Source organism: Paramisgurnus dabryanus, chromosome 2, assembly GCF_030506205.2.
Source record: "Paramisgurnus dabryanus chromosome 2, PD_genome_1.1, whole genome shotgun sequence".
Classification (NCBI taxonomy): domain Eukaryota; kingdom Metazoa; phylum Chordata; class Actinopteri; order Cypriniformes; family Cobitidae; genus Paramisgurnus; species Paramisgurnus dabryanus.
The window spans coordinates 34,585,769-34,611,243 of record NC_133338.1 but is presented as its reverse complement, the minus strand read 5'-3'; the positions used below and the strand labels follow the sequence as shown (position 1 = coordinate 34,611,243).

General features: G+C 37.8%; 1 protein-coding gene across 14 annotated transcripts in view; it reads right to left on the bottom strand.

Annotated features, from left to right (window-relative positions):
* Positions 1–4,184: 4,184 nt before the first annotated feature.
* Positions 4,185–25,475, bottom strand: part of dgkza (diacylglycerol kinase, zeta a) — a 108,164-nt gene continuing 86,873 nt past the window's right edge. For all 14 annotated transcript variants that reach the window (XM_065289462.2, XM_065289464.1, XM_065289465.2 and 11 more), the window contains 7 exons: positions 21,608–21,664; positions 17,883–17,917; positions 13,970–14,019; positions 12,828–12,948; positions 12,362–12,398; positions 12,085–12,184; positions 4,185–7,651 (listed from right to left, as the gene is read on the bottom strand). In XM_065289462.2, the coding sequence (XP_065145534.1) occupies positions 7,535–7,651; positions 12,085–12,184; positions 12,362–12,398; positions 12,828–12,948; positions 13,970–14,019; positions 17,883–17,917; positions 21,608–21,664 (517 nt within the window). In that variant the 3' untranslated portion in view covers positions 4,185–7,534. The remainder of the gene's footprint in view (positions 7,652–12,084; positions 12,185–12,361; positions 12,399–12,827; positions 12,949–13,969; positions 14,020–17,882; positions 17,918–21,607; positions 21,665–25,475) is intronic.

Here is a 25,475-nt window from a genome sequence, read left to right as displayed (position 1 = left end):
GACGTCACACACCACGTCACCCTCACTCATGGCCCACATGCACAGCCATGAGACGTTAAGAAAGCAATTAAAACATATGCAATATGTGAATCTTTTAATATTTTTGTATAACTCCTCATTTACCTCCCCCTGGCTTTATATATGTTTACTGTTCATTGTATTGTTGTGTTATTTTGTTTGTCTGCCTTGATCTTATGTAATATGAATTCATTAATAATAAAAAACAGCCATGAGATGTGTTAGGTGATACATTATAAAATGCAGCTAAATTTTATTAAATAAAATAAACATTTATTTAAGATATATTTTATTTGGTGACTATATTACATATGTGATAAAAACGCATTTTGCAAAAATAAAATATATGTATTTCTAGTGGGAACAGATTTGTGAACAAAACTTCCTCAAAACTTTGTTTAAACATCTGGTTCACAAGAAACGTGTCACTAGCACAAAAAAGCCCACAGCTCATTCTGTACTAAAATTGTCATCCGTATAAGACTCATGTTGGAAGTCAATACACAAATTCAAGATTTAAATCAAATACATACATACAAATGTTTCAGCTTTAAATTAGAAAAGCTACACTGCATCTGGGAAAAAATTATGCTGAGATAAATTTGACAGTCAGACCATATAACGTGATTACAGAGATGACTCTGTTCATAATCCGAAACATACAGTACATGCCAGTTCTCCAGAATAAAATAAAATGAACTACACCAAATCAAAAAAAGATCAAAAAGCCTTTGTATCAAAATAATAAGCTGGTAAGCTTACTCTAATTGGAGAACAAGAGGGAAGAACATCTGATAAGAAACCATACAACACACAAGTGAACACATTAAAGCTTTGCTATAGAGACATCCAGACAGTGAGAAATCAAAGAGGACAAACTCTGCAGATTTCACACCTTAACAACAGACTACAGAAATGCCATCTTCACAACATAACAAATCTGCATGATAATTTAATAACGGCTTGGTGGAACTCCAAGAAGTGTAAATAGCTGAAGCGTTTGTGATGTTTTTCCATGAAAAGTCACAAACATCCTGCTTAAAGTGAACATTTCACCCATGCATAAATAACACAGATTGATAATTATAGACACAAATACACACTAAAAAATTGAAAGCACTAAAAGTGGTTCACTGGCTCCTAATCATAGGGGAACCATTTTAAGTGGCATTTTTTGTGTAGGTGTAGCAACATCATCACCTTTTTAAAGGTCCCATTTTTTCTGTGTTTTTGAAGCTTTGATTGTGTTTACAGTGCGCAATATAACATGTGTTCATGTTTCACGTGTAAAAAAACGCGGTATTTTTCACACAATTTACTTATCTGTATAGCCTTCACTGTCCTCAAAACAGGCTGATGTCTTCCTTGTTCTATGAAGTCCCTCCTTCAGAAATACGTATTTAGTTCTCAGTGTGTAGTTTGTTTAGTGTGTTGTGATTTGACAGCAGTTTAGCTTAGCAGAGCCGTTTGAGCTTAGCCAGTGTCTGACATATTCCTGTGGGCGGAGTTTAGTCAAACACTCTTGCTTTTGACATCATTCAACCGGGAAGTAGAGGGCTGTAGTCCAAACCGGTCATTCGCTGTAAGCTTTGAAAGGGGAATTCTGTTAAAGAAAATATAACTTTGAGCTTTATCATTTTGCAGGTATACTTATGCTCTAACAGCAACATTACACACTAACTAAAGTTTGAAAAATGTGATCAGTAAGAACGAGACCTTTAATTATGAAAGTCACTGTTGTAGGTTTTGTTTTTGTATGGCTTTTTGTTAATACTGCAAAGATTACTACTGAAAACTACTTTTTAAAGGCTTCTTTAATGTTTATTCTTTGCTACATTATGTGACTTTTTTTGTGGGGGAGTGTGCTGTTAGTTTGTGAGTGCATGTACAGACCCCTGAGGGCAGGAAACAGCAGCTCAATAGGACAAATAGTGCATTGGGATAAACAATCTCTCTGCAGGCTGAGACAGGCAACAATGACCTGAACAAACTCTACTCATAAAACCATTCTCATGGATTTTGTCCACATGAATTCTACCCTTTATACAAATGACCAGACTGCTACAAATCAATAATGGTGACAATTCTCACTGGAATTGACCACAGTTTAACATTTTATAGTCCAGTCAGTGCAAACAATCTTACAAAATTGTATGAAAAAAAAGCACTGAAATGATGACAATCTTAAGTACAGAAAACACAAAGAGGGGTGAGTGAAAGTGAAGAGGTTGGGAAGTTTATATATTCTAAAGCAAACTAAAAAGGAAAGACCTCCTCCTGCTCTTCACAGTAAAACCTTTGTCTCACAACAGAAAACCAGATGGAACAATCACTGTTTGAATAAAAGACAGCTCACAGCCACCGTGGGTCCTCACAACCACAAATGATCAACAAAACTCCAACATTCCTCCTTCTTCTTCTCTTTACCTCTACGGGAAGTCATGGGCAAAGGGTGAAACAGCATGAGTGTTTGTCCATGAAAAGGTTAAAAAGCTGAGAACTGTTTTGAAGTCTGCTTTCTAAGACTGAAGTAGACCAGCATTTATACAATTTTTTATGTATTTATGAATGCTTTATTCTGATTGGTTGAGAAATGATCCATGGGTATGCATTAGTTTTTGATAAATGCACACCTAACCTGATAAATGTGTTAAAGGGGTCATAGCATGAAAATGTTAGCATTGCCACTTTGTAGGTTTGAGCAAAAATGTGTCGTTTTGGGTGTGTTTTTAAAATGCAAATGAGCGGATGAAGTGCAAACACTGATCACAATGATGGTGGTTTGTTGTAATTCAAACTCAATTGTGCTGTCAAGTCCTTCTTTTCTCTCTCTTTCTCTCTGCACTAAATGGCAGTGCAGTGGTTGGATAGTGCAGATTAAGGGGGCAGTATTATTCTAATAAGATATCCTTATGACATCATAATGAAAGCCAAATTTCAATGACCTATTTTTGCTCACACCTACAAAGTGGCAATGCTAACATTTTCATGCAATGGCCCCTTTAAAATAATCACCGGAGCAATGTCTGTGGAAACCGTGCTATAAGTGGAATAATTGACTCCGGTCCTTTGAATTATTTGAAAATATTGCACATTTTGCTTCGTGCCGCATTACCACCTTCAATGTGCATTATTTTCAAATAATTCAAAAGGACTGGAGTCAATTATTCCTTACTTATTACTCTAAAAACAAGGTTTCTTGGGGCATGAACCATACGCTTCCTCTCATTTTCTGACACACTTTTTCCTACACCAAAAGCCAATAAATATGTAATGTGATACCTCCACACATATTTCACCACTAAATCTTTTTCTGAATAAGGAAATTATAGGTCTATTAAAGTATAAGTATATACTGATAGGCTTATACTTAACATAAAGAGTTAATTATGCATGACAAATTGAAAACTTCTGCAAAAATACAGGGAATAAAGTCTGCAAAAAAATATTTTTGCAGGAGTGACCCCAAATGCCCCCAATTCAATACGTAGCACTTTTAATTTATTGTAATGATTTCATCTTTTTCACCACACAAAGAGAGGAGTTGAGTTATGACAGAAATAGGTAACTTATACTGCACAAAGAGCCGGTTTCATTCAAGTATAAATAAGGCTGCATCATCAGGATTCATATGATGAAGGTTATAATTAAATGACTAATATAATGTCTACAGATGGGAACTGCATTAAACTTTATTAAACACTTTTCCTCTTATCTCTGAGCTGGCAGCTCACTCCTGCCAAGACAAATGCAAGCTGTTTCCCATGTGTTTCAGAGTAGGGAAAATTTTGCTACATCTTAGGGATAATTCAAATGGAAACATTTACTTTGACTAATGTAATCGTGACAAATTGCCTTGACCTACGAAAAATATCTTTGTCCAAAAAACATGGTTTAACTGGTTAAAATCGAAATATTGCTAAATCAGCAAGAAATGTAGACCAGTTTTATTCCCTGTAAATGAACAGTCAGACAAAATATTTTAATTTTAAACAGCCCTACAGTTTATAAGGTACATGAGAAAGCTTACTTTGAAAAGGCCTTAAGGTCAAAAAAGGTTATACAAGTGGAAGCAATTTTTTAATTAAAGATGAACACTTGTCCTTTAGCAAAATTTTACTAAATGAAAAAGATATTTTTAGCAACAAATGCTCTGGCAGTTGAAATTACTATTCAGTAAGCTTTATTATGGTAATTAGACAATAACAGAATATGTGCTTTCAAGTAAACAGAGAGAATATTTACTACATTACACAAGTGTATGCTCAAACCTATTGACAGTAATGGCTTAACAGTTACAAAACATTTTTTATATCAAATATATTCATATATCAATAAACCTTTAGTTGTTTTCTATCAAAAACTCAAATTCTAGCCTTGGATGTAACTGGAAAAGAAAAAACTGACACACACTAGACAGAAATTATTGTCAATGTCAGATCATTTTCCCGTGTAAGACCATGAAAGAAGCAGTTACTCCTTTTCCTTCTGCATTCATGCATTTCAATGATAGCTAAAGGCTTAAGAGCTTAATTAACTGAAAAAATACATAGCAACACACATTCAAATATTCAAAATACATCTTACATTGCTTTGCGCCCTTTAAAAATAAAAGTAAGGAGACTTTCATAAAAAAATAAGAAAAGGGAGATTTTTTAAAAAGTTTTATCCCATAATGTTGTAGTACAAAATGGAGCAATGTTGATGAAAATGGAAAATAATTTTATAGTATAATCCATGAAATGAAGGCATGAAGGAAAATGCAGTTAATAGTAAAACTATTGCTTACTAACCTTTTTGCTTTGAATAAGATATCCAGCCCAAGCAAATCAATTGAGACAAATATGTATGAAAATGTATTTGTACGGTATGAATATACCAACATAACTTTTTTTAAATTATACAAAGCACTGTACACAATCGTTATCATAATCTGCTGGTGGATAAAAATAAAATTTACAACAGTAAAGGAGGCTCTATAGTGCAACTTAATGCAGTCAGCATCGCATACAACCTCTTGAACTTGCCACAGACTAGCTGGACAAAGTATTGCTAAAAACCTCAGGTTAATAAAGTCTAAAAAAATAAAACCACTTAACAACAGCAGACCTGTGCAGGGTCATTAACAGCAAAATGCTAGTCTGCAGTAGTTAAATATATACTGTAAATCCCAATGACACTAATAGCTGCACTGTGTTTTCATGCAGTAAAATATAATCAGGCCAGTTAGCATAATGCATTAATAACTAACTATTCATGCAAACATCAACCTAAAATAATTGCTCAAATCAGTGTAATTAATGCAGTGGTGAACATACAGCATAAATAAAACTATATCACTAAATAAATGTAAAGTTGTTTTTTTAGGAAGCCAAATTAATAAAATATCATTAGGCCAAATTAATGTCAAAATCAATTTAAAGGCTTAAAAAACCCAATAATGTAATATCTAGGATTTCTGTGACAATAACATGTCACATTGAAAATAACAGCAAGGCACCTGTGTTTAGAAATTAATTCAAATATTTGGGCAAAACATACAGAACCTGTCCTGTATTAAATTATTATGAAACTCTAGGTTTGGGATTATGATAATTTTGTAGCATGGAAAGCCTCACAAAACTGTATTATAATAACTCCAATAACTGTGTGAGAGTGAGAGGCTGTGTATCTCAAACAGCAAAATGAAATGGTCAAAACTCCTGTGTACAGAAATAAAGATGACTTGACTCTTCAAGAGATCACTCACAGTCACTATTAAGAAAAGGCAATCTTCAAAGCCTTCCTGATATTGTGTTTTTGCTACTCTACACACAACAGATTTAGCCTTCACAAAGAATTCTCAGCAGGAAAATGATCAAAAGATAACGAGGAAATGATTCAAGTTTCATCTACAGTACCAAACAAACAAACCTAGAGCAAACAAACCAAATTTCCCTGCCTAAATGTGCAAAATTCTCCTCGATCTAATAAACCATACAGAATTTAAAAATCAATCTTTAAGACACGTCACATATCTTTTATTGTAGGAGTTCAGCGAGTTTAGCATTTGTGGCATTTTCATATCATTCATCAGCGCTTCTGTCATGTAACTGTCTTGGTGGGGGTTGGATGGATAGATAGATGAATGGATGGATGTTTGAACACTCAAATTATATTGCCAAGGTAAGATTATAAGATGAAAATGGATATTCACACATGTTTGACCTTATATAATATATATAATGTGAAAAAGCGCCCATATAAGGACATTTATTTTAAAGAAAAGAATTATAAAATCACATCAATAACGAATAATCAAACTTCTCTGGACAGAAAAGAGTTTCTTTCTATAATGCAAATAATTGAAGTATGCTATAAATTATTAAACATATATTTCAAGGCCAAATTATTTCAATAGATATCTATTTTGAAAAATAAATAGTATCCTAAAATCTGCATTAAGACATCAGAATTTAAAAAACAAACAAACAAACAAACAAACAAACAATAAACTAACTCTCAAGGAGTGTGTGGGTTTTTCACAAAGACTGAATTACAGTATACAGGAGAGACAAATCTGTTTTCAACTCCAATAAACAAAAAATCTAATTTACAGTTTTATAATACAATGACAACACATCCGTTATAGCTACAAATCATATAAACATCTATTTACTTAAAAATATTGTAGGAAAGAAGCTATATTTTAGTACATCAATTATAAATCTAGAATAGAGAGTAAAGAAGGCAATCAAAGCTACAGTGCAAATGCCTCTTAAACAGAAAGCTACTCATACATTTACAGTACCGAATGTTCTTGTTAGAAACAGCACAGAAATCTAAGAAAATGCAAAATCCTTAAACACACCTAAAAAAAATTTTAATATTTCTACAGAGCCCATTGAACATTCCTTTTCCTCCTGAACATTTTAGTGCAGGGAAAATCTAGTTACATTCTAAACAAACACCGTATCATACTCTTACAATATTACAAAATTAGACGGTTAGTTGAAATGTTTAGGATACACTTCAATTTACAGTCATATACTGGACAGCTACCCTGACTGAGGACAGCCACATAAAAGCAATATTAATCTTATGTGGAGTCATGGATGTGGTGACTGTTCCAGCTAAACATACAGAGAATATAGACAGACATAGCGCTGCCCTAATCATTCAGCCCTAGCATTTCCTAGATCCTCTTCCTATTCATATTCAACATTCAGCATTGTCAGACTAAAAGCAATTAACTTCATGAGTGCATTTACATTAAAGCAAATGCATTCTGTCACATACATACAAACTAAGATGTTTTGGCAGTGCAATGAAAATAAAAGAGATTAAGTCCAGGAGGTCGTTCAGAGAATGATGATAAAAGCTAGGGACCTCTTCAGAGACAGTTAAGTGTTCATCTAACTCCCCTCTCCAGGAATGGATCACCCTTCATTGCAGTCCAGAGAACCGGCTAAGGGTGTAGCAATACATTTTTTGGTTACTGTTATTTTGGCACAAAAAAGCTGAGGAGGGTGTGAGGTCAAACTGCAGTCTCCTGGTCCTCACGCTGGATCATTTGGTAGTGCTGACAGTTCTCCAAATACGCTGCGAGTTCTGCATCCTTCGCCTTCTCAGCACGATGTTTTGGAGTATCACCCTGAAAAAAAGACATGTGTTATTATTTCTAAACATAACAATGCCCAATCATAACCATACTGATGAAATTAGGTACAACAAGGAGAAAAAAAGACAGTAATTGTAAACATGTTCTCTGCAAACTCCTCTCTGTTTTCATGTTTGCTGGTGCCAGCATTGCTAAACACTAATTGATTTTAATAGGAGGCAGATCCAGTGCAGAGAGTCCGAGGGATTGTTCCAGTCGGACAGAGCAGCCAAACTGCCCGTCAGGCACTTTCATTGTTGTGGGCTGGTGAAACACAAGAATTAGCTTTTTTATCCTTTCATACTGTACAACGTCCAGTACAGTATTGCATCTCCCTCTTTTCAGCCTTCCAGAAGCAGACAATCAGGCATTTCTGGAAAACCAGCAGCTTTTACAATGGAGAATATTTTAGCAATCGTTAACTGACGGAGATGAGCTACGCAAGAGTAAAAGCTATGCGCTGGAGAGACTGAACTGCTTTATTGTGCCTTTAAAAACCAACATTCATCTTCATGCAAGTCAGTGAAAAAAATCATGAAGGAAGGAACAATGGGAATATGTATAATCTAAAGACAAAGACAGATGGCTAAAGTATAGAAAAGAGAAACAGTTGGAAGGAGAAGTATAGGATGGTGGCTTGTTATCATGGCACTGAAGGATGAGTCACTACGCTGCACAAAATGTAAAGAGGAGAATCCTCTGGAAAAAGAGAGAGCAGGAAACCTGGCGCGGGGATGCTGAACACAACAAACCACAGTCCGGGAAAACAGCACAACTAAATTAGGTCTTGTTTAGATTGTGTCCATCAGAAGCTGTCTTATTGATGGAGGACAGATGAAAATCTGGAGAAATACTCCACTGAGAGACTCTCTGTCCCCGCCCGCCCTCAGACTGTGTCAGACTGGTGACTTTACACTTTTCGTCCACCCCAACAGCCACCGAGTTCACTGATAATTACAAGAACTCAAGGCTGACATACTGACTAGAGTCCATTGTCGCCCAAGAGACTCAATCAATGCGGTCTCACACATTGGAGTTAGTAAAGGTCCTTTACAATCCTCTGAAGTTTAGAGACTTACAGTGGTGCAAAGGTACAAACCTACAGAGAAAGTACAAAAGTGACAAGAGTGTCCTGCTGGGAGTTTTAACCACGAATGAGATTTTTCTTGCTTTATGGAAAATCATTCCCTTAATGATCTCTTTAAATTAGTAGCTCTTAAATTGATGTTTCTTCTGAAAGGAAGAGAGGTAGTAATTAGAATCTAGTGTGTCTACAGCTGTGGGCAATTTTGTGGTACACCAATCAGAAGTGCTGCGGGAGAGCTCGAGTCTCTTGGCCGGATCTGTAGAAGGGGAGGTGAACGAGGGAAAAGTTGGGTTGCTGGAGGGAAGAATGACTCCTTGTTTCATGTAGAGGTCTTAGTCAGCACTGACTCACAGATAAAAGTTCAGAGATGGAGACCAGCTGGAGGTTACAGCCACAATAGACAGCCACAAACGTTTACAGTATACCATCTCAGCTTCGATCTGTATTCTAAACTCTCTAAAATCCTTCATAAGTTCCCATAACACATACAAAGGCTAAATAAACTTTTGTGAAAACTAAACTTTTATAGTTTCCTTCCCATTCTGTTAAACTCTACAGCAGACCGACACCCAGCAGCATGGCTGAAAAACATGTGGTAGCTACTCAGCAAACTATTTTGCATTTAACCCTTTTTTTATGTGCTTTATTTTGATTGGTTGATCAGCATTTTTATTGGTCTGAACCACAAAACATGCAATGTCCATTCCAGTGGACAAAGGGTCTGAAGGGGTTAAACAAACAAATGGCTTTTGTGAACTAAACGCAACTTCCAGTAGACGTCCACATAGAAACAATAACAACAGCATCCTTTTACAGTGGTTTATTTCTGATAATAAGGAATATAAATGACAGTAAATTATCTTTGTTCATATATTATATCAAACGTGTATAAACTATTACACTGAGCTAGCACGAGCTTGTGTCGTGAACGGCAGATTATTCTAAAGTTGTGGAACAGCTCCGGAGAAGGTACGTGCTAATGTGTTTTTCCCTTTTTGAGATGGCACCACAAGCCGCCGCTCGGTGACAGAGCGCAGGGATCGAGAGGGTACATAAGGCTGTATAAGCAAGTGAAGGTAAGGGGGTGCGCTGACCCAATGGCAGGAGCAGAGCTTTAAATTTGACGCGAGCTGCTGTAGGAAGCCAGTGTAACTTGATGAAGAGAGGAGTGGCGTGCGCCCTCTTTGGCTCATTGAAGACCACTCTTGCCACTGCGTTCTGAATCATCTGTAGGGGTTTGGCTGTGCAGGCTGGAAGTCCAGCCAGTAGCGCATTGCAGTAGTCCAGCCTGGACAGGACAAGAGCTTTGACTAGGACCTGTGTGGCATGCTCATTTAGCAAAGGTCTAATTTTCCTAATATTGTAGAGGATGAATCTACAAGAGCGAGCGGTGCTGGCAACATGCTTTGTGAAGCTAAGCTGATCATCAATGACCACTCCCAGGTTTTTGGTCGTCCTTGAAGACGTGATGGTCGAGGAACCTAGCTGAATGGAAAAGTTGTGCTGAATCTTTGGTTCAGATGATAATCCAAGCAGTTCTGTCTTTGCAAGGTTAAGCTGAAGATGGTGATCCTTCATCCAGAGTGAGATGTCCCTCAGGCATGCTGAGATGTGCGCAGAAACCGTTGGATCATCAGGGTGGAACGACAAGTGGAGTTGAGTGTTGTCCGCATAGCAGTGGTAGGAAAAGCTGTGTTTTCGAATGACAAATGTCCTGTATATCGAAAAGAGCAGCGGTCCATGCACAGAGCCTTGAGGCACCCCGGTATCGAGACGTTGGGGTTTGGAGACGTCACCTCTCCAGGATACCCAAAATGACCTACCTGAGAGGTACAACTTGAACCAAAGAAGCGCTGTGTCAGAGACACCCATAGCCATGAGGGTCGACAGGAGGATGTGGTGATTGACAGTGTCAAAAGCGGCAGATAGATCCAGTAAGATCAGCACAGATGATTTAGAGGCTGCTCTTGCCTGCCTTGGGGCTTCGATGACTGAGAGCAGCGCAGTCTCAAGTGTAGTGACCACTTTTGAAACAAGACTGATTGCTATCCAGGTGGTTATTTTGTGTGAAGAAAGAGGAGAGCTGAAGGGAAGAAGAGGAACGGGTCTGTAGTTCTCTAGCATAGCAGGATTGAGTGTGGGTTTCTTCAGCAGCGTGTTTATCCGGGCCTCTTTAAATGTTGCAGGAAAGGTACCAGTGGAAAGAGATAAATTCATAATGTGGGTGAGAGCAGGGATAACCGACGTAGAGATGGCCTGAAGGAGATGGGTGGTTATGGGATCTAGCGGGCATGTATTCGGATGGTTAGAAGCAAAGACCTTGGAAACGTCCGCTTCAGATAGGAGAGAGAAGGAGGGAAGCGAGCATTCCTCAGAGGTTTGAGCATGCGCAAGAAGCGGCGGTTCAGAGAACTAACTGCTGATAGCATTTGTTTTCATTACAAAGAAGGAAGCAAAATCATCAGCCGTTAAGTCAGATGAAGGTGGGGGGCTGGCAGAAAAAAAAAAAAAAAAAGAGTAGAAAAGGTCTTGAAGAGAGTGCAAGAGTAAGGTGAGCTGTTGATTTTAGAGTGATGGTATTGGGTTCTTAGCAGAAGAGACATCCACTGAGAAGGAGGCAAGAAGAGACTAATAGAGACAGAGGTCAGCAGGATCTTTCGATTTGCGCCACTTCCTCTCTGTAGCCCTAAGTCTGGAGCGATGCTCACGGAGAACCTCAGAGAACCAAGGGGCAGATGGCGAGGGCCAGAATGGTCCAGATGTCAGAGGGCATAAACTGTCTAAGCAAGATGTAAGAGTGGAGCATAGAATGTCGGTTGCGTTATTTGTATCTAAAAGAGAGAGTTAGTTGGAAGGGGGGAGCGTGGAAGAGACCACCATTTAATAGATGTTCACCCAAATGCTCAAAAATAAATAAATTAAACCCAACACCTTGTAATGCACTGAAATTTACAGCACATTACAATCTAAAAAAAAAATATTAGCATGTTTGTTCCCTGGGATCAAATTACTGGAATAGATAAACATGTTGTTTATTAGAAGGGGAGTTCCAATGCTTTTGTTTATAAAGAGCATTTTCTATGCCATTTGTCCCAAACAGCTTGTAATCATTTTTGACCTTGTTTATTCGAATATCAAATATTTTACAACTTATTTAAGCAAAACGGCATGTAACCAAATTCAAGTTTATTTTGGCTAGAAGTGGGTTACTCATAACTGGACTATATGGGTCTAGACGATGAAATGACGCCTGTAAACCTTAACTAATTCAACATCAGTTCAAACTTAGTTCAGACATGGAATCTCCTTGTGTTTTCCTGTCTCTACATGTCAGACTCACCTGTAAGTCTGTCTTCATGAGGGATGCCCCCGCCTCCACCAGGTAATGACAGATTGTCCTATGACACAGCGAGGCTGCTTTGTGCAACACAGTCTCTCCACTGACAGAGACAGAAAGAGGAAGAAAATGTTAGAGAGGAAGCAACCACTGCTTAGTCTAACAAAAGCTGACAGCAACATCATAAAACAAACACTTAAACTTTTACTGTCATCAGAAAAAATAACAGAAGACATTAGAGTGACATCAAGTGCATTTAACATAACAGAACAGTGCTCACTTTTCTCTCTCTGTCACATCCAGGATATCTGCAGGTGCTGTAGAGAGGAAAAAAGAGAAGTCAAATCTTGCAACTACATGAAAGCGTGTGCCCTGAGGTGATGGTGTGATGTTTAATTGAAGAGCTGTCTAAAGCTTGCGTGGGTGAGGAAGATGACCTGCTTCACGCCCCACCACCCTACAGACCCAATGTACTGTAAATAATACACCAGATACAGTACCGTAAATGGTAACTTCTTCAGTACTTTTGGAAAAACATCACTAGTTACAACATGGGCAGCTGGATGAGAGAATGCCCAGAGCGAGCACAACAAATTTTGTTGGTATGTAAAGTTGTAAAAACTGGTAAAACTTTAAATAATTGAAAATAAAGTGAATGTATTTTCGTTCTTTTTTTGAAGATTATGAGTTGATGCTATAGCGGTGTTTAAAAGATGTTATATAGAACCGTTTTGTGATCACCATACCATTATCAATGATGTATCTGACAATCTCCTTGCTGCCCACCTCGACAGCATAGTGCAGTAGGGTCCGGCCCACAGGGTCCTGCATGCACAGGTCTGCCCCATTCCTATGCAGCTCCTTCAACTGAAGAGAACCAATATCAGTGTAAATTTGAATCAAAACATAAAACAGTATAAATAATGCATAAAGTCATTCTAATATTCTGATCTAATTATTTATTGCAAACTACCAAAAAGCACTGATTTTAAAACTAGCTGTAGGATGGACACAGACATGTCAGTGATGGTCCAAATATGTTCTAAGGAGCTTTCAGAGTGATAAAGCCCAAAACCTGTGAGAAACTTGCAAGGACTTATTCATACATCGCAGAATATGGGCACTAAGCATTTTGGCATATCCAGTTATGACAAAACGAGACAGGTTTTTTAATCATCAGGTTTGAGTCTCATCAAGAGGAGAGTCATGGATGATGAATCAAGTCACACAGTCTGCGCTCCATCATCCTGCGAGTACAGACATATCTGAGTGTATGCACAACACGTTAGCTGAATGTACTTCTGCATCTTTAAATTTGATTAGAGTTCATTGTTTATAAACAAGATACTGGGATAGGTACTGTATGATATGTTGTGTACTTCACTGTCCATGCAACAAGCCAAACATCCTCAATATTGGAAATATCCCATCTCTCTTTTTTCTTCTGGTGCATTACATTTGGGAACAAGCTAAGATGGGAGATTATCATTCTGGAGAAAGCCTGTTTGATCACCATAGAAACCAAGAACGAGTGAAAGGTCAGAAGAATATGCAGGTTCATTTATACGGTTACGCCTCCGCTCTGTGAGATCCTTGACATTTAAATGGTGAGGTCAGCGCTGCGTTAGAGAGGACAGAATATCCTTTAGGCCGAGTGAACGTTTAACTAAAAGCACACCATTTGCTTTCACGCATACATTGTGCACTTTAACAGTCAAAACACAACATCTGACTTGTATTAGTAGCTAGATGCTCAAACGTCCGTGAATGTTCTCGCAGGCCATTTTGCTAAAAAGCTAAGTCTCTTCCAAGAACGACATGTAAATTGAAGAAATCTAGAGGGAAAACAAGAATGTTTTTGCATTTAAGCAGCAAGTAATGCTCTTACCTTTTGTTGGTCTTTTTTCCTCACACATTCGATTAGACTGTCTGTCGATACTGACAAACAAAAAGAAAGTGCACAACACACAGTTAACGCAGAACATATATTTATGCGGGCCTGCTGCCAGGCCTGTATTAATAACAGGGCATTTCGTTTTTATCCAAGACGCCCTTTGAATTTAAATGCAGAATTTTATGTCTGTGGCACAAGCTTAACATGCAATGATTTTCGGTCATTTCGGTCAGTTTGTACATAGTGTTGTCCTGTTCCTTAAGGACAACACAGATCTACGGAACCGAACTTTACATAATAATACTGAATAGACTAAATAAAAAAGTTAAATAGGATCTAAAAAAAGAACGGATTAATACTGAGCAAATATGCAAATGCACACTGATGTTAGCATATAGTTGACTTGTTGATGATAGCGTACATCTTGTGGCTACGTTTTGTGACCTCGCTGTAAAGCAGGATGTTGATTTAAAACTTGATTTTATTTTTTGTCCTAGACATGACCACAAATACAAGAATTGTTGGATAGAGATGTTGGGGTTTTATATAAAAATGTCTTGCCACTGAATCCTTGACCCATGATGGTGAGTATAGACAGGGAAATCTCACCTCGTTGATTAGGTTAGCGTATTAGTTTAAGACCCTGTATACATTACACCTGGTATTAAGATGCGTTTTGGTCGACCGGATCACAACTGGATGATGCTAAATGCAGGTGTAAACGGGGTGTAAAACGTTTTTAAGCTCATCCACTTTCAATCACATTCAGAGGTAGTCGAGAACACATTTGACCGGATTGTTTTTGTGCTTTTAGCGCAAAGTCACAGTGTTCAGAGTGATCTTAAAGGGGGTCACACACCGGACACGCAGCTCAGCGTCGCGCCGCGCCGTTCTAAAAAAAAACAAACACATTGTTTTCTTTCAGTATACGCACACAGGCTGTCCGCGGCGCCCAGCTACGACTCAGGAAGTTGCTCAAATTCCTGGTCGCGCCACTCACATAGTTTAACATTAAATAACATCATATTTGTCCCAAATCATTAACGATTAACATTGGCTGCAAACGTATATTTTGCATTTTGAAGTAGACGCTATCTGACTAAGCTCCTGCTATTTAATGTGCACTTCCAGTGTACAATACCTCCAAGTTGTCCTAGGCGCGACGCGGCATGGTGTGGTGCTTCTCATCCGGTGTGCGACCCCATTTAGGCTATCATTTATAAAACAAAAGCAGCTGCTCTCCATCTTTTTCATTTTTGTTTAATTTTGTGAATGTGTGAATGTTGGGCAAGCTTATTTCATCGATTCATATGAAATGTTCTGAAATATTAAATATAAGCAGCAGTATACTCTTACATAATATTAGTGTGCGTAAACCTGTCATTTCTCCCGTTCGTGTTTTAACGAAAGCAGAGAGACTCGCCCATAGACCATCCCCTCAAAGTAACCAGGACAGAAACGGTCAAAAGTGGATAAAAGAGACAGATAAAAATACCAGATGTGAACAGGAATGTCTTTCGTCCACCTGTGATCCGATCGACCAGGTATGATTAGGGCCCAAGACAATAAAATTAAAAGGTATAAAAAAAGGGAGTGCATTTAGTGTCGGGTCTGTCTTTAAGTACTGTATATATTCCTTATATTATAAAGGTATCGCAACTAAACTGGTGGAAGGCATTTTAATCAAATGATTACAAAATTACTGTGATCAGCTTCAGTTATAATTACAGAGCGAAGCCTGAATTTGGCAATATAAAATATGCTCAGATGAATATTCATTTAGTATAAAACGCAAGTGGTATTACATTTGCAAAACTGATTTACCACCAATCATTCTCAGATAACACACAAACACAGGAGTCACAGTATCTTCAAGACAATTAACAATTTAAAATGTATTATTATTCAAAAACTCCTAATGTGTATTTGTTTAACATTTAGTTATTTGGATACACTAGAAGATGTTCTGTTTACTGAAGGAAGTAAAAATATGATTTTAATTATTGGGGTTAATCACATTAGCTGATGCTGGCTCTGAGGGTTCAGTCTCAATATGCAAAATCTGTGTTCAAAGCTTTGCAATGCCCTTTGTAGATTTGCTTTCCTAATCCAGCAATCTTGTGTTTAGCTTCATAAACCTCAAAAGGTGAAATATGAAAACACCCAGCTGGGATATCGAGCTAATGCATACAGCCGAGCGCAGAGCGAGGCTAAACCTACGTCTGTGTCTAAAGATATGCGCGCTCCAATCCGGCTCTCAAAACTCGACTGCTTTCTGGAGTTGAAGAGTCTTTTTCTTGTCTTGAGAAAGCATGCTCGGGGCCAAATCAAGTTTTGGAAATGTGTTCCTGCTCCTCTCATGCCAGGAAGCTTTGGAGCTAGCACTGAATTCTAATGTGGATCAATGTGAGTGATGATAAACTGCTCTGCCTCGCTGCACCTCACAGACTACCCAGACAGCCCTTTCCTCCTCTCTCATCCTATTCTGCCAGTACCAGGAGTGCGAAAAAAACACCATAGCCTTGGCACATGCCCTCTTTAGACAGGCAACACATTGCTAAAAAGAAGAACGACAAAGACCAAAGAGCGTTTAACATTAAACTATCTGCTTTTATGAGACGTCAGAAAAGCGTTGCTGAGCTTAGTTTTCTTCTGCTCTACGTGGCGGCCCCGATCTGCCTCTCTCAGAGGGATCAGAAACCGCAAGATTGACGCACTATGTACGACTCAAAGCTAAAGACTAAAATTATGTGTGTTCACATTTAGACTGAATTATATTTCTTCTTGAATTATTTTTTTTTATCCAAAGCAAATTTAACCTTTAATGCAAATTTCAAGTCTTATTCATCATATACACAACCAAACCCAGTAGTGAAATGCTTGGTACGACCTCTCCCACAGTTTACAAAAAGCAATTATATAGTTTATGAATAATGAGAAAAAATAATAAAACTAAGTAAAAAACAGAAAGAAATACAAAACTTTAAGATTAAGAGATAATGGGGTGGTTCCCCAGACAAGGTTTACCTAGTCCCAGATTAAAATGCATTTTTGAGCTGCCTCAATTTAAAAACACTTTGCACTGACATGTCTTAACATATATCAATGCCATTGTTTTGTCTCAAGATGGACACCAGTATTGTTTTTTGCAAGGTTTTTAAAACCTACTTGTATATATGCTAAGATGCAGTACTGTGCAAGAGTTTTAAGCCAACATCACTAGCTTTTTTGTTCTGGCAATTTTTAATGTCCATCCATATTTTTATTTTTCACTCTTTTATTAAGATACAAACAGAAAATACAAGAAACATGTACACAAAATTAAAAACAAAACACGTTTCAGAACTAAATGTATTCTTCAGGCATCAGTCAGTATTTAGTGTGACCTCTCTTGGCACGAAACACATCTTGAGCTTTTTTGAGGAGACTGAAGTCCTGAAGTCATTTGATTAGAATTAGAAATTAGGATTTAATTTAATTAAGGTTTAAGAGATCCTGCAGCTTCCTGCTATTGCTCAAGTGGAAGGGGAGTTTACCATACATACTTGACACTTACTGTTTTTAATACTATACATATTTCCTGTATTTTCTGGTTGTATTCTAATAAAGAGACTGAGTAAAAAATTATATATGATCAATTGCAAAAACAACACATCTAATAGCAGCATGGTGGCCTAAGACTTTTGCACAGTACTGTATGTCAGTGCAAGATGTTTTTAAATAAGGCAGCTCAACCATGCGTTTTAGTCTGGGAATAGGATAAGGCCTGTTCGGAAAACCGCCTTTAAGAGAATTATGCTATATTCTCTGGACACAATATATATGTAGCAACTTTGCATCAAAGTTTCAAGCTTAATATTCACTGAAGATTTGAAAGAGAAACTAGAGCACGGCTTAAATTTCTTACCAGAGTTTGTATTGCTCAGGGCGCTCTTTTCAGACCTGAAGAGAAACGTGAAACAGAAATGGCTGAGTGATTGATACAATTCAAACCATCATCAGAAATACATTTTTACACGAGCTCATGACTTTATGTATTAGATGGTAAAATTCCTTCTGAACCATTAATCAAAACTTAAATCATCTCCTGATGTTTCCCCAGTTGATCACACTGTTCAAATAATTTTCAGATGGTCCCACAATGGATAAATGGATTTTAAAAAAACTTCTACCTCAGAGATCTATTAAGCTATAGAAGAAAGACTTTCTAATAATGTATCTAATGTGCTTTATGCTATTCTCCTCTTAGAGGATGAGATGAATGAGGATCTTTATAAATGTCATTATCAATGTCGCCTGTGGCACTATGATTATACAGTACTACAACACAGATCCTCAATGTCATTCTTGCCATACCCTCCACCTGACAGGAGCATCTTCTGTGAGCTCTCACATCAATTAATATTTCATCAAACATCTGGGGTAATGATGGAGATCAGAGGGACAAAGAGACAGGTGGAACAATGGGGCCTGGATACTGAACTTTGCTAAGAGCAACGTGGCTCCGAAATACACGTCTTTGCCAGAACACAACTATCCTCTACAGAACAATGTGACAAGGGGCTTGCAGCCATTATTTAAATTGGACAAACATGAAAAGATTTACAACACTACACATTCTGTTTAAAATAAGGGCCATGTTTATAAAGATTTGCAGATGATAATTGGTAATGTAACATTTTATAAAATGTTCCTACGTATGATTTGTAAAATGTCTGTATTGATGTAAACAGCATGTATACAGTAAAATATTCCAGCATTTAAAATAAAATATAAAAATCCATGCTATTTAGAAAACCACCTGTGCATAGATGCATTTTATAAACCCTAGTCTTTTGCAAAAAATTGCACTAAATTTTAAAATTGCATAAGATTTATAATGTAATGTTATAATGAAAAGCAGTCGTTGGTCCAAAGGTCAATAGGGTCGACTAACGGTCAAGTGAAAAAAACAAAACTGTTACACCTCAAACACTGGCTCAAATTGAAAAAGACGGCAGAGAAAAGGGGATAGAAAGGGTAAGGGGTTCACTAACACTCAAGCCAATGGCACAAAACACTGTTTCATTGTAATTTGTTTCTGCCTGCATACGTGTTTGTGCGAGAGTTAACCTTGCACAGGAATCTGAGTGTGACCTGTAATTAAAAGCAGTGCACAGACTCATAAATCTGGGCTGACTCTGACATGTCTACGAACACACACACACACACACACACACACACACACACACACACACACACACACACACACACACACACACACACCTTTTTTGTAACGTTTGCATGCATCCTCTGCCTGGAGGCTGAACCTCAGCTGCAGGACTGATGAAATTTTCTCAGATAAGTGGATTCCAAACCCCCGAAACTGCAAACCGTACATCTCAACTATCAAAAACCATCGCTATCAATCACACTTTGTCTTTCCACATAGCTCTTCATGACAAATAATGTTCAAATACTCTGATAAGCTATCTCTGGTAGGCCATGGGGAATCAGCGCTGCAGGATCATTTTTCATTTTATCTTCACCTTGTGGCTGAAGTTCACAGCAGCGCTACAGTACAATTTTAATGGGGCGAGAAAAACCCACTTCAAATAAAGTCCCATCACTGAGTTGCTCTTATTGAAGTGATAGAGTCCAAAAATTTATCTTCGGCCACGTCCATTTTGCCGAGATACAGTCTACTCCCCCGCAGGAGGAAAATGGTTTTATACTGGCGGATCAGTTGGGGCAGGACATCTCTGAGTAAATCACATTACACACCATGATGAGGTAAGAGTCTCTATCATGAGAGTTTGATACATGTGCAACCAATCGTATCAACTTCATAACTGTGCCCGGAATCAAGGCAAATCCAACTCTAGTCATCATGCCCTCCAGAGAAAGCTGGTAATGGTTTCCCCCCACTAAATGATTGTCCAGTACTTAAACATGTCTGAACCATTCTTCGGTATGTAACCCAGATGTAATTACTGACGTTCTTTAGCCCTTTTTTCACAACACACACACTCTGTCAAAGACACTCTAACACACTGTACACACTGCATACACACACAGACACATGTAATCACGCACTCCACAACACAAAATAGCACACTGAAGCTTTAATGGGGTTATTGAGTTTTTGCTAGCTGTAATTGCTAGTAATTTAGCACATTTACGTAGAGAGTAGAAATGTGACATTGGGCCAATTATTCAATGGGACTTTAGAAACCCCTCATTAGTTCTAGAGAGGAACAGCAGTCTAAATATCACCAGCTCTCACTGAGATTATCGAGTCTGAAAAACAATGCAAGGTTTTATTCAGATGTATTGATTGTGGACCGGAATGCTGTCCTCTGATCACTCGTGAGATTTATATGTCTTTTCTCAAAACCAAAACAGTCTTAATGAGCGTCGGTTGATGGTCCATGCTGTGAATACAATACTATTAGAGGAGACTTCAATAATTAAAGGTTTTTAGGGTCAAAGTTCAACCTAGTAGGGTCTAATCAGGCTTTGGCATCATTGGCATTTCAGCGTGATAATGAAGCAGGCAACTGCCCATTAAACTGCCCTTGCTGTACTTGCGCATTTTTTCTTATTTGCTTCATCAATATTACCTTTATTATGCACCTTCCAATTTACCAGATGCAGACACCACATTAATGGTGACTCAGCCTTTGCCGGAAAAACAAAAGGCTCTTGCTTTATACTGTTGTTATTTGTATCAGTTTGTATTTGTGTTCTGGCTCTGTGTTCAAAGTCCTCCTGGGTCGGGGTGTAATTCCATTACAGAGGAAAACACAAATCCCTCATTTATGTCTGACAGGAAAACACAATTAAAAATCCACTTTAATTAATTTCTGTCAACATACGATGACAGAAACCCAATCAATTTTCCTGATAGACACAGAGAGAGCGTGAGATTGGAAGCTGCCGGTTTAATCAAACTCAGGCTGATTTGAGATATTGATGAGCAGTAGGATATGAGCAGTGGAAGAGAGAGTCTTGTATTAGATCAGATTATTGAGGCTTTTGTCAGTCACAATTTAAATAAGCTATCTCTGTTCCTGTCTATCCTACGCTAAATCTGGGATAAATATGGGATAGGATTCTCTATTCAATAACAAATGGTGGAGTTAGAGAACTGGATGACAGACATCAGACCAGAAAATGTGAGACAAGACCATGCCAAACCAGACTAGGATTGGCTACACAGGGCCAGCACACACTAGACTGAACCAAACCAAGCCAAAGCTAAATTACTCTGTTCGTACTTTGTCTCAGAAGAACTTTTTTCCAGTTTATGTGTGTTTGCGTGTGTGTGTTATGGTTCTGCCCCTGAGATTTGTGTCAGGAGAGACAGCTGGGGCCTAATAAGGAACAGAACAGGCCGGTAAAAATAATAATCAGCAACAGAAATGGCCTGATCCTGCTGTGCTGGATTTCATTTCCTCATTGCAGCAATGACACCTACTCATAGTTCATGTTAGAAAGAGCCACTGGCCTCCAGTAACTATCCCCTCTGGGATTAAAAGAGCAGAGCTGCTCTTTGAACACTTTTTACTCTAACATCTATAGCAGGTCTGAGAAGACAGAAAGGATGGAATACAGAAATAGAGGAGATTTATCATTATAGCTTTGTCTCACCTGCCAGATGGCTTGAAATCTGCTGCTGTTGTATTTGAGCGATGAACACCCCCCACCCTTCAAAACAACAAAACAACAACAACACTTTTACAAAAGAATACAAAACATCATAAATGAATGCATGGCATAATAAAAATGATGAAATTACCTTAAATAATAAACGATATAAATAATTTTACTAGCAAGGTTATAGTTAGGTTTTAAGTCTTTTTTGGTAATGTGTAAATTAATGTGTTCACATGATATTAAGCATGCATGAGCACGAGTCATGTGGTTATACACTGCATGCTGAAAAATAAATATATGTACAGTAATACAATAAGGATGCAAATAAATTTTTAGATTAACAACAATTTAAAGGGACAGTCCATTTTTTTAAAAGTAGGCTCATTTACCAGCTCCCCTAGAGTTAAACAATTGATTTTTACAGTTTTGAAATCCAATTAGCCGATCTATAGGTACCACTTTTAGCATAGCTTAGCATAATCCATTGAATCTGATTAGACCATTAGCATAAAAAATGACCAAAAAGTAGCGATATTTGTCCAATTCAAAACTTGAACAACTAAGAATTAAAAGTTGCCATTTTCTAGGCTGACATAGCTAGGACTATATTCTCATTCTGGCGTAATAATCAAGGACTTTGCTGCCGTACCATAGCTGCAGCAGGCGCAATGATATTACGCAAGGCTCGAAAAATAGTCCACTGCTATTGAAAGTTATCAAGGGGACTATTTTCGGGCGCAGCGAGTGTCCCTTTAATATGCAAATATTTTGGTGTCATTACATTATGACAGCATTAATTCAAAGTAGGATTTTTGAAATATACAGTAAAATGTTTTCTACTACTGTAAGTACAGTATTGTGCAAAAGCCTTAGGCCACCACCACCACCAGACTTGTTGTTTTAGAAGTTTAAATGTCCATCCATATTTATTTTTCAATCCATTTTATTAAGATACAAACTGAAAATACAGGAAATATGTACAAAAAATTTTTTACAATAATTTTCAAGACTAAAATGTTTCTTTACGCATCGTCTGTGTTTAGTGTGTCCTCTTTTGGCACTAAACACATCTTGAGCGTTTTTGAGCAGAATGAAGTAAATAGATAGTTATTAGAAATTAGAATTAGAAATTAAGAATTAATCTAATTCTGGCAAGGTGGCCTAGACTTTTGCAGAGTAATGTATATGATTTACAAATACCATAATAGATAGCACACTTAACCTGAAATCATCTACAAAACAAGGTTTGAATAGAGACTTTATGTTAAGAGGTTCAGGTAGAATTGTCAAAGTTTAATAATTAAGGTAAAGAGTTTATAACAAACTGTTTGAGAAATATCAAATCAAACAAACGAACCAACATAACAATAAATGAAAACAACTGTATGTACTGTACTGTACATGTGTTTAAAATGACAATGTTCCATTGGCTGGTGTAAAATTTTGATATCTGGTCTTAGAAAGCATAATTGTATGTGATGTAGACACATTCCACCAGGACAAACAAAAGCAGTGTTATCTCTGTGATAGATATTCGTCCCCTCAGGCAGGGTTGTGAACCCGACCCCGCTGGAGCAGACTGGCTAACATCAACATACGTTACATAACCTCTCATAAACATCCACACAGCTTTTAACTACAGACGTGAGCTATCACTAACCCTAAATGAGAAGCTAATAGGATCCATCATTGATAAACACAGAGGTGTATAAGCTCAGGAGAGCCTGGTGTACTTTACAGAGCTGATTTCACACAAGAGAGAGATTTCTGATGTGGTCTCTGCATAGAGAGCACTCAGGCAGTGATATCCCTTATGCTATCTGTGCAGTGAAATCGAAAATTTCACGTTTCGTTTCTATCTGTTCATCTCAGTCAGCTCTCTTTCTGTATGCCATTTTAAAGATTGGGACCCTGAAGAGCATCTAGCAGGAAGCACTTTTCATCCTCTGCCTGTTAGATATGCAGATGAACACATTATCAAATAGCAGACTAAAGTCTTTCTGTAATGTCTGCCTGATAACAGTAGAAACAGTTGATTCAGGGGTAGTGTATGCTGTGTCAGCTAAAATTGCCTTCCCACTTCCTGATCAAGCGTGAAACGAAATTATCGTAAAAGTGGAAAAATGAAGCTATTGTAACGGACTTCTGGCGTTTTCTAGGAGCCTTTCCCAACCCTCTAACATGGGCACAACGCACACAGATTCCAGCTAATATATTAAAATAAGATGAAATAAAGTAGTCTTATTATAGTCAAATAAATGATTTTTTTTTATATTTTCATCATAGTCGCATCATTGGAATGGATGTGACTACAGTTTAACCTTCTCATACAGCTCTCATGAACCAATCTTGGGCAAATGGGAAACTATAAAATGCAGTCTGGGATTCCATAAATAACATTTCTCTCTGACACACACGTGTATATATAAGGAGAGTACGAAGCAAAGGCGTTTCTGCACAGTAAATGAGATGTCATACCTTTCCATACTCGCAGCTCTAAAATAAAGTTGGACATACAGTGTGCAAACTCAACCACATTTACACATGAAAGTGTACTTGACATATAAACGACTGGGTATTTAGAATAGGGTTGTATGTGTTTACATGAACACATTAGCTAACATGAACCAACAATGAACAATACAAAGTTTTATCAGTTAATGCACAATTAATTAACATGAATAATTGTACTTGGATTTGACAACAATGATTAATAATAAATGCTAAAAAACTATATTGCTCACTGTTAGTTAGCTAATGCATTAACTAATGTTAAAGGCCCGTACTGCTGATTGGCTATAAGTGTTTTGGTAGTAGGCCAGACACCCTTTTCCAAAGTGTTTTAGCAAAAATCATGGACCCCGCCTTTAACAAATACAAAATGAATGCAGAGGGTTACCAAAAACAAAATTGCATACTTTACAAATATGATCACATGTGGTTTTATTATTTGCAACCAAAGGAAAATGTTATGTATAACTAAAGAAAATGTTTTAGGAAACGTCACATTATTATCACTTACTGTAAGTTAAAAACATACAGTACTACCTAAAAGTCAAACTAGCTAAATATGTACACTCACCTAAAGGATTATTAGGAACGCTATACTAATACTGTGTTTGACCCCATTTCGCCTTCAGAACTGCCTTAATTCTATGTGGCATTGATTCAACAAGGTGCTGAAAGCATTCTTTAGAAATGTTGGCCCATATTCATAGGATAGCATCTTGCAGTTGATGGAGATTTGTGGGATGCACATCCAGGGCACGAAGCTCCCGTTCTACCACATCCCAAAGATGCTCTATTGGGTTGAGATCTGGTGACTGTGGTGGCCGTTTTAGTACAGTGAACTCATTGTCATGTTCAAGAAACCAATTTGAAATGATTCGAGCTTTGTGACATGGTGCATTATCCTGCTGGAAGTAGCCATCAGAGGATGGGTACATGGTGGTCATAGAGGGGTGGACATGGTCAGAAACAATGCTCAGGTAGGCTGTGGCATTTAAACGATGCCTAATTGGCACTAAGGGGCCTACAGTGTACCAAGAAAACATCAACCACACCATTACACCACCAGCAGCAGCCTGCAGAGTGGTAACAAGGAATGATGGATCCATGTTCTCAACAGAAATCAAGACGGATCAGACCAGGAAAAATTTTCCAGTCTTCAACTGCCCCATTTTGGTGAGCTTGTGCAAATTGTAGCCTCTTTTCCTATTTGCAGTGGAGATGAGTGGTACCCGGTGGGGTCTTCTGCTGTTGTAGCCCATCTGCCTCAAGGTTGTGCGTGTTGTGGCTTCACAAATGCTTTGCTGCATACCTCGGTTAAAACGAGTGGTTATTTCAGTCAAAGTCGCTCTTG